The sequence below is a fragment of the Epinephelus fuscoguttatus genome, linkage group LG19 (genome assembly GCF_011397635.1).
Source record: "Epinephelus fuscoguttatus linkage group LG19, E.fuscoguttatus.final_Chr_v1".
In the NCBI taxonomy this organism is placed as follows: Eukaryota; Metazoa; Chordata; class Actinopteri; order Perciformes; family Serranidae; genus Epinephelus; species Epinephelus fuscoguttatus.
The window spans coordinates 5808482-5818624 of NC_064770.1; the positions used below are offsets into that span (position 1 = coordinate 5808482).

The window sequence follows — 10143 nt, forward strand, 5'->3', positions numbered from 1 at the left end:
GTTTTCTGGGCTGGTCTACTTGGAAGAAGACCCTGGGGTACACCCAGAAAGCTGCTGCTGGAGGGAATTTTAAAACCAATCACATTCTGGAACTCCTCTAAATTTCCAGAAGAAAAGGGAAGACAAGGCTGAGTAGAAGACTGTCCTGCTTACTCCACTGTTACCATCAGCAAGGCCCAGATAAACAGCAGAGAATGAATGGATGGAAAATAACCTCTCAGTGCTATTTGTTGTTGCTATTTGCTAGTTGTTCAATAATATCTTTTCCTGTTCTCACTCTACCTTCTTCAATCTTCCCTGACCCCCTCTGTTGAGTAGGTGCTGAAGACTCGTCTGACAATAAGAAAGACGGGGCAATACTCAGGTATGGCTGATTGTGCCAGACAGATCCTGAAGACAGAGGGAGTCCGAGCTTTCTACAGGGGCTACCTGCCAAACACATTGGGCATCATCCCTTATGCTGGCATTGACTTGGCTGTGTATGAGGTGTGTATACATGTGCCTACAGTTATTTAGCCACTCTTCCACAGTAAATGATTTTGGTACAAACTACATGAGATAACTATAAAGGTCATTGAATTGATAGGTAATTAAGATTGCTGGTCTGGTTAAAAAAATACCAACCTCCCAAGCATGAACTCATTTTTTTTTGTGTGTGTGTGTGTGTCCTATGAAGAGACCCTAAGTCCTTTGGTCCTCCTAACTTTGTGGCTCTTAGTCCCAAGTCAGTTGGTTCCCACTAAAGACAGATCTTTAAACAGAGGTAATTTCAGTAATTTCCTGGTCACTGTAGATCTCATCAAATGTCACTAAAATACAAGGATTTGTTGGGGACTATTTCCAACAGTGGATTAATCCACATTTGGTGTTCTAGTGAGTAATTCTGGCAGCAGGATGGCGCATGTGGAATTTAGTCAAAATAAATTACAGTGTGTATTTAACTGGGGTTTTTTTGGCCAACATTGAAGCTCTATGGCTAAGCTTGCACTTCAATTTAAGGGTCTCATATCTAAGTACAATTTCATTTACACTTACCGTAAAACTTAAATTAAAAACCAAGTCCCAGTTAAACACCCAGTCCCTTTTACTAGCCTGGTGTGGCTACACATTTTAATAAATAAACGCCTGTCTCAATTACATGGCTGGTCTGGTTCCCAAGCAGTTCATTTTTTAATTGAAGTTCTTTGGATGTATAACTCTGGGTTGTTGGCTACCTCAAATTATGTGTCCATTCCTTGATTACCTTGAAAGTCTTTTTTTTTATATCCCTGTAGTCCATAAGGGTCCACTAGAGGTCAAAAGAATCAAAAGGTTTTTTTCATTAAAATTAATCCAAGTTGTGAGTATTGTTTTAACAGGATAAATTGGTGTTTTGTAGGTATGTCAGGTGCCATAATCTTCAAGTACTGTAACTCTCTGATTTCTGTCTGTCGAAGCTAGATAAAATGAATGATTCATTATTTATATATTATCTGAATCTATTTATACAGGTTTAAATAAACAATTTGTTAGTATTTCCCATCTTTGCTGAGCAATAGTTTTGTGTGAAAGAAATTAAAGGCTTGTCCCATATAGACACCTGTCCCTAATATAAGCCTGTTGAGTTCAGTGATTTTAACAAATAATAGCCCAGGCTATTAATTGAGGTTTTATGGTTGCCACATATATATGCCTCTATTGGCCATATCACAAATCTGATTACAATATGATGTGGTGTTCCTGGGCTATCAGGGTCAGTTTTACTCAAGTCTAGAGGGTGATAGACTCACAGGTCAGTCTTTAGACACTTTACTTAACTAAAGACTGATGACTTTCTCCCTGATTTTGTGTTTAGATGGGTGGATACAATTTCAGAGTTTAAAAAAACTCCCTACGTTGCAGAACCAATAGTAAATCCGCAGGGCGGTCCTTCGGTGGCTCGCTGAACTCTTGTGCTTGTAAACATAGTCCGACTAGAAACACGTGTAGCGGTACAAAATGGCTCAAATCGCTGTAAGTCCTTCATTTCCACAATCTTGTGGACTGAGCACACGTTTGATAAAACGGAGTTAAATCTCTCAGCATCCATTTTCAAGCTCTCTGTTTGTTTGTTTGTTTCCTTGAGGACGAGAAAAGGGGGAGCGCACATTTCCGGGAGGGCGTGTCCTTTTCAAAAATGCAAGAGGCGTTGCTTTGTTGCTGGCCGTTTTCGCTGGTGTGTTAAACACGCTTTAGAAAGGAGTGTCCCCAGACTATCAGAAGGTGGAGATCTCTGATTGTCTGGTGGCAAGACTAAGAGGGTGATGATAATGCACCTTAAGCTGTATGGACTGTCAGACTTTAAGTCTTCTTGTGTATTGTCGACACAAGACACGTGTGTAATATGTGGCATGGTTTATTGTCAAATCTGAATCTGAATCTGAATATTCTACCCATTAATATGTTTATATAAGTGTATAATCGCTATAAAATAAAATTTGTTTGGTTTTCGTAGCCTTATCATTATGCTTTTATATATGTATATAGCAAGGGCCTTGCTTTAGAGAGGTTGCCATCTTGCGCCGCCATGTATGTAAGGCAGCCCAAGCGGACAATCCAGCCAGCCAGAGAATGCGTTTCGCGTGTATAAATAAACCAACGAAGACAGTGGAAGGAAGGAAGAAGGAGGAGGAAACAGCAGAGAGTGTTAGTAGTTCGTCGATAGAGAGTAGTGAAAAGTTTTTTTAGTTATAAAGTTTGCGAATGGACCACACTTACCACGCAACAGGAGAGAATGAACCCGAACCATCATCTGCGAGGAAAAGAAGACGCAACTTCACTCCTTGTGATGCACTCTCTGCAGCGCTTTTCCTCCTGATGATATATCTCCTCAATGATGGTAGCACCGAATCCCATTCTGTGCAGCAAAATGGGAGTGGAGGATTCAGCCTCTCTTCTCGCCCGCTCAGTGTACTCCGGCTCTCATCTGTATGCTCCGGCTCAAACAGGTATGGCTCTGGGTCTGTGTCCGCTACAAGAAACTCTTCAAAATCGCGTTCAAAGTCGTCCATTGCAGCGACTATAGTCCGGAGATATTGCTAGGCTAAATAAACAGCTGAGCTCTGTTTACAGGCTACACTGTCAGTCAGTGTGCGGGCTGGAGATTGGTGGAGCAGACAGGGGAGGGGGTACCCGCTAGGTACTTTAAGTGAGTATGTGTATATGAAGTGTGTGTGTTACGCTAGAAGAGTCAGCGTTTGGGACGGAGTCTTTTACCCCCTGGAGTCTTACCGGAGTTTTTGGAGTGCTCAAATAAACTGGCCTTTTTCCCGAATGCTATTCTGGTCTCCTGCTCGTGAGTGACTCATTACAATATTGTAACATGGTTTAGATTTCTAAATAAATATTCACCTCGTCGCTAGATAGACCTACTCCTGAAAAACTTGTGTCTGCGCAAGGCTTTTTGTCCCTATGAGGCCACCGTCATTTACCCGACGGGAGGGGTGAGCGAGTGAGCCCTGCAATCTAGAATTTGACCACTGATGTCACTGTTTTCAACCCATTTTACACACTGGCCCTTTAAATATATCTTTCCTAAGAGGGAGAAGGGAATCCTGTGATCCAAAGCAGTGAGCAACATACCAGTCCCACCTGCACTGTTTGACCAATATATAATCCCTGTGCAGTAACATTCCAGCTATGACAGCCTTGAAGCACAGAAAAATGAGAGACTCACAGACTACCAGTTTAAATCATCATCCAATGGACTGTCTTTAAATGCATTTTACACACTAGATTTTGAAACAAAGTATTTGTATTTAATTTCTCTCCTATATTTTCTACTCTTCTTCTTCTAATGGTTCATGCTTTAAGACTTTGAAGAATGCCTGGCTCCAGAGGTACTGTGTAGATTCAGCGGATCCAGGAGTGTTGGTCTTGCTGGGCTGTGGTACTGTCTCTAGTACCTGTGGCCAGCTGGCGTCCTATCCCCTCGCTCTCATTCGGACACGTATGCAGGCACAAGGTGGGATGCACTGTAGATTCAGACATATTCTAAACATACTAAGCATGACCGATGACCTAACATTAACCTCCATCCATCCTCCTCTTTCAGCCATCACTGAGGGTGTACCCAAGCTGTCCATGTTGGGCCAGTTTAAATACATCATATCCCATGAAGGTGTGCCGGGCCTGTATCGCGGCATCACCCCTAACTTCCTCAAAGTCATCCCAGCGGTCAGCATCTCCTACGTGGTGTACGAGCACATGAAGAAAGTTCTCGGGGTGGGTTACTAGAGTGAGACAAAGGAGAGGGATTCATGACAAAAAAGGACAGAGAGGCAAAAACTTCATTGTGCTTGTGAGAAGAACAGGAGCAGTGATGATACATCTCCTCAGACACTGACGGAAAAGAAAGGAAGTCTGGGACGAGGAGAGAAGTGAAAAGAGCCATTTAAGGTGGTACTGGTGTATGCTGCACTTCCTGTTGACTCAGTCAAATTCAAGCTTGAGTAGCTTGCAGGTAGTTTGCAGGCAGAATATATACATTTGTGAATTTGGGAGGATTGGTTAATAAGGTAAATGTCTGTCTTCTCTGAAACCATTATGCCACATACATATGGGAGATGCACAATATATTTGGATTTTAACCAATGCCTCGACTTGGTCCAAAGCACACAGTTGGACAGCAAAAATATTCTGAAGTGGAAACAGACAACTTTTAATATTATATACCAATATACCAACACACCCCTGCTTCCACTGTTTCGAAGTGGTATTTTTTTGTTGGTATTGCTGTTGCAAAGACAATGGGATCTCTTTGTTTTCCTCAGAGCCTAGCAACTATCACGTTACTTCTGCTGTCCACCATTTCTGCTTATGTGGATACAAAATCACTATCCTTCTCCTGTTTTGGTTGCATAATGGTTGACACACTTCCTTTGTGCCATAAATGGAGCATTCACTTTCCCAGGAGATCGTACAGAATTGCATAGTGAATGTGGGGCTTATAGGTAACCAACTGAAACACTGATAGTGTCATTGCTATAGTCATTACACTGTGCAATCAACATTTATTTATAATGGTGAGTTAAGACAAAAAAACTTTTCCACTTTTTTTTTCCACATTAAAGGTTTTGACACACCAAGCTGACAGTTGGCCGTAGGTCAGAGTTGGGCCGCTGGTGAGCATCTGCCACTCTTGTCGGTACGGTGTGTCCAGCACCATCTGCCCTTGTCGGTGCTAGTTGGCCGTTTTTTCCACAGACTCATAATGTTCAATTGGCATTGGTACAACAGAGCCCGTCAGTGAATGAAATCCCTCTGATTGGCAGCTTAGTGCACGAGAAGACAAATGTAAACAAAGAGCTAAAGTCAAGAAGGAGTGGGGTTGGAACAAACTTGTTACATAAGCTAAGATTATTTTTCTTCAGCCACTGAACTCTTAACCAGAAATGCAAACTGATGGTTTGTGCTACTGTTCTCTGGCACACACTTTGTTCTTTTTAAACATTGGATTGTGTTGTTAATAGCTAACTTGCAAACTAGCATCAAGACAGTCTTCCGGTTTCCCTTTTTGAATAAGGATTACAGACTGCCGTCTGCTGGCATGAAGGCGTATGTCCTCACACAGACGCAGAGCACACATGCCTGTTGGCCATTGGTTTGGTTTGTTCATTTGCAACTTTTTGTATGAGGCGCCTGGACAAGAGGCAATGCAGCAGGGGGCTCTCATCACCATGAGTTCTCCATTGTTGGTTTGGTGTGTCTGGGCCTTAATGCAAGTATGCAAGTTGTTTGTTTAGGCTTAGGCATCTAACATTCTAAGTTGCTACCTGTGACAGGTCATATTACTTCTGAAATACCAGGGTAAACAGTAGACCGTACAAAGTAATCTACCTGCAAATGTGTGCTTGCGTTAACCTGATTGTAACTGCTGCATGACGTTACATTGTGTTGCAGCAAAAGTCAGGTCTAACAGTTTTGTTGGATGCTTGTGCTTGTTTTTTCTGGAGCTCTCTCTGCATTAGTTTAGTAAGCATGAGTTTAATAGTAAAAAACAAGATATAAGCAAACCCACAAACTGTCATCACCTTGTGATTTAAGATGTTGCTAAAGCCTAATAGCTTATTTGCATATGATGTCATACATCAGTGCGCTGTCCAGATGGAGGGCAGGAAACTGGAGCAGACCACCAACACTGCACAAATGCTTATAATTTAGTATTTTATTTAGTATTATTTCTGGGAACAGTTGACCAATTCGAAAGAAAGTAGTAGCTAAAGTTAGCTAACATTAGCTAGTAACATTAGCCTGACAGTGATGCGTCCATGTACCGAGCTGAAATATAAAAGACAATTATACTTCAGCACATCTTCTCATCTGGCCAAAAACTAGACGGCAGTTGTTTCAGTCATGGACCCAACTGCACACAAATCAGAATCCACTAGACTCCTGTATACATTTATTGGTTCCTCCATATCTAATTCAAGCAGTATATGGATTCATTACTTCCTGCCCTCCATCTGGATGTTGCATCTCATAATAGTCATGTGATTGCAAACAAGCTATTGGCGCTCAGAAGTGCTTGACATAACCTATTTCTTTAGGCCAGTGAGAAGAGCCCAGCCAAAAACAGGCAGAAAAGCTGTCATTTGGAGTTACAAAAACAGTTTGAACTCTCTGAGAAAATGTTGTGTTCTCGTAGGAATCCATCATTCGAGGAAGAGAAAGTTAGAAAAATACCAATGTCATTCTTCACTCTGAGAAGTTATTGCTCCAATGGTACTTTCAGACAGTGAGTGGTTACCACAGCTGCCTCTGTTCCCTGTGTGAACTGAGGTTGGTCGAGGCATCAAGGAGAACTGCCGCTTTCTTAAAAACAGCTACTGGCTGAATATCCGACAATAGTTAAAGTTTTATCAAATTGCCTGCATGGCTTGCCATGTAACCATAACCACAGTAACCGTAACCACACCAAGTGAAACAATGCAGGAGCCCATGTTATTGGTTCAAGTTCCCTGAATTACACACCTCTACTTGCCTGATATCAGACAGAACTGTCAACTCATTATACTCTTTCCTCTCTAAGGGACCTGACACACCAAGGCGACGGTCAGACATCGGTCAGTGTTGGGCCTTTGATGAGCGTATGTTGCCCTAGTTTTTGTGACATGTCTTGCATCATTGGCACTAGTCTGACATTGTGGGTGGGTTTTTGGCTATTTTAGCATGTTGAATCAGCCTTGGAGTTGACCATTGACTGTAATCTTTGCTGTGGGTTCAGAGGCAACTTTTTGACCAGACATGGGCGATATGAGACTGCACAACTGCCGGCCTTCATCACCACTAGTTCTTTGATGTTGTTTGGTGTGTCTGGGCCCTAACCGACTTCTGTGGGAGGGGGATTTGATTTTCCCTAACCAGTCATGAGAGGCCAACATATCAGTCTGAATCAAATACCATTTTAAGTCCACAGTGATGTGTAGACATGCCAACATATCAGTTTTGCTGGGGGTTTGAGAGTGGAGCAGAGCAAAGGGAAATAAACTATAATGTCGGGTGATACTGACAAAAGATGTTGATTTCAGAACAGCTTCAATAGCAGAGTATATATCTACAGCACTTACCACTGTTGTTACTTCTCATTGGTTCCAGTACACCTCTTGACAATATTAGACAACAGCTTGACAGCAGTGTTAGTTCTGCAGCGCTTATGGGTTGTTTTTTATTTTAACCGAGAAGCCACTGTTTCATGTTACAGTGCCAGCAGAATCATGAACTTGGTGGTGTGGGCAGATTCAAAGGACTGGACTCTGGCAACATCTCTACACCAGCAGTAAACATACAAATGAATAAAAATGGTATTGGAGCAGCACCAGCTTTGATGTGTGGTTCAGTCTGGGCTAGTAAACAGAGTTTATCATATTAGTTAGCTAATCGTATTTCACGTATTAACTTTTTGCTAGCACTTTAAAGCTATAACCCACTCTGTTAAGGTACATCATGAGACTAGAGGTAGTAAATGGCGGGAAGATGGAGGTTGTTGGTGGAATTTGACCTAGCCAGTAGCTGTGGTTGTGCCCTTTTGCCTCTCTTTCTAACTACGGAAAAACTGACATGAAAAGGAGACTACGAGGATGATGTTTCTCACTCCTTCCAACAATATTTTATCATTAAAACCAGTTTGTAAATTGGTAAAAAAGAACTATGAGATGGTGGAGAGGGCTCCTGAGTTACCAAATCACACACAGCAAGAAAATGTTGATCAGCAGCTTCATAAGTCAGCTGAAGACCAAACTCTTAGTCTGTCAGTTTTATTGCCTCTTTTGGGGAACTTGTGATGGTGAGATGAAATACTTAATGAACATGGCCTCTGGTAGGCGTACACTGCGCAATGCATTCCCATTCTTCCTTTACACTCTCATTGTGGTACACTGTACTGTACTGTCATCTCAACAGGACTGAAGCAGGGACTGTTCACCCTGTAGACACACAGTATTACCAAACCAGAAAGAACATTTCTATCCACTGAAAAAAGACATGGAATCTACTCAGTGAACTTTTTTATAAAAAAAAAAAAAACTTTAATGTGCTGAGGACAATTTTCAGTGGTCTAACTCTTAGCATGTCATTCATTATGATCTCAAATCATTTGACTTTGAAATGATACAGATATTTGAGGTTCAGGAGGTACTCCTTGAATTTATGAAATATTGCCGTCCAGATACTTCAAAGACTCAGGTTGTAGGGTGGTAACTAAGTGGACTCTAGTTTCATGGCAGTGTAGTACAATGGTATATGCAAAGACAGCACACCCAACCTCTCCAGGTAAAGAGTATCTCTATTACACGTGCCCCAAATGCAATGTTTAACCACGACAAGCCCGAAATCCACAAAGCGAGCCTGATAATGAAGAAAATCTAAAACAATTGCATGAGAGTCCATGGAGCACAATAAAGTAGTTGTCAGACCCTGGTTGGAGCTGGCCGATGCTAAACTATGATGAGCCAGTCTGCATTCTGTTCTGTTGTAGATATTAAATAGTAAATTTCTGATATTTTTCTTATATGATATCAGTAGTACATAGGGACCATTAGGTTGCGTGTTCTGTCCGATAAAAGCTTCATATTAAAGTGCTGCTGCTGCCATATTGGCTATGTCCACCTGATTGCTGCCATCAAACTAGAGGCCTGTGTGTTTTGTGTTGCATTATGAAACATTTGGAAGCAGATGATTTGTCATCCCAAATATTCCAAGTCATCTGATTTTCTTACTTGTAACATTTTATGAACTCAAAGCATATTGAACATTATTCCCTGCACTGGAGCTTCTACCTTTAGTCAGAATCTGAGGTGCAAGTGTCATATCATGGGATCAACAACAATTATAAGAGAAAAAAAGGAAACAAATGATAAAGTGTGCCTCAGTGCATGTTTTTTTAAATCATATTTAGGTTTAAACTGAATATGAACTGCACAAAAAGATTCTCCAGTAGTTTGTTGGTGCAGTTTTGAAGCAGCAGCATGTGAAGGGAGTGGTGATACACCCCCATAGACTTTGAATGTCATTATTTGCATAGTAGACAAACACATATATCTTCTATATTATTATGCTTATGAATGCCTAAGTCCCTGAAGAGTTATATTTTTCCTCCCTTGCAAGCGTACTTGAAACGATGAATGCTTGTTGCCACTGGGGCCTTGCAAGCATGACATAGAATATTTGTAAAGCATGAGTGCATGTTTCCAAGCCTTCTGTGAAAATGAAGCTTAAGTGTGTGAGGACTTTATTGCCCCCCCCCCCCCCCCCCCTCCAAAAAAAACAGAGCCGTTGTAGTGTCACTTTGATGACAGATGACACAAAAGAGCTTTCTAGTTTTGATAAATCAGTCTTGTCAGTTGAATGTGAATGTGCACTTTACATGCCTCAGTGGTGGAGTTCATTCTGTGACATCATACTAAGACGAGGGCTCTAAATGTAACTGATGTGTCAGCATCATACAACTACTTTCATTTATACAACTTCAGCATCCTCATTTAACATTTATTTGCACATGGTCATCATTAAAGCTGTGCTAATTTATTTTTGGCCACTTGGGGGCAGTTTTTTCTCTTTTCAATGGGTTGTAAACATGACATTAACACACTGTCACTTAATAAAGTCACGCTAAACATGTTTGCAAAT

At 41.4% G+C, this 10143-nt stretch overlaps 1 protein-coding gene across 2 annotated transcripts in view; it reads left to right on the plus strand.

Moving 5' to 3' along the window:
• Positions 1–9753, plus strand: part of LOC125878832 (calcium-binding mitochondrial carrier protein SCaMC-3-like) — a 37793-nt gene extending 28040 nt beyond the window's left edge. For both annotated transcript variants that reach the window (XM_049560248.1, XM_049560249.1), the window contains 3 exons: positions 319–486; positions 3832–3982; positions 4073–9753. In XM_049560248.1, coding sequence (XP_049416205.1) covers positions 319–486; positions 3832–3982; positions 4073–4254 — 501 coding nt within the window. In that variant the 3' untranslated portion in view covers positions 4255–9753. The remainder of the gene's footprint in view (positions 1–318; positions 487–3831; positions 3983–4072) is intronic.
• Positions 9754–10143: the final 390 nt, after the last annotated feature.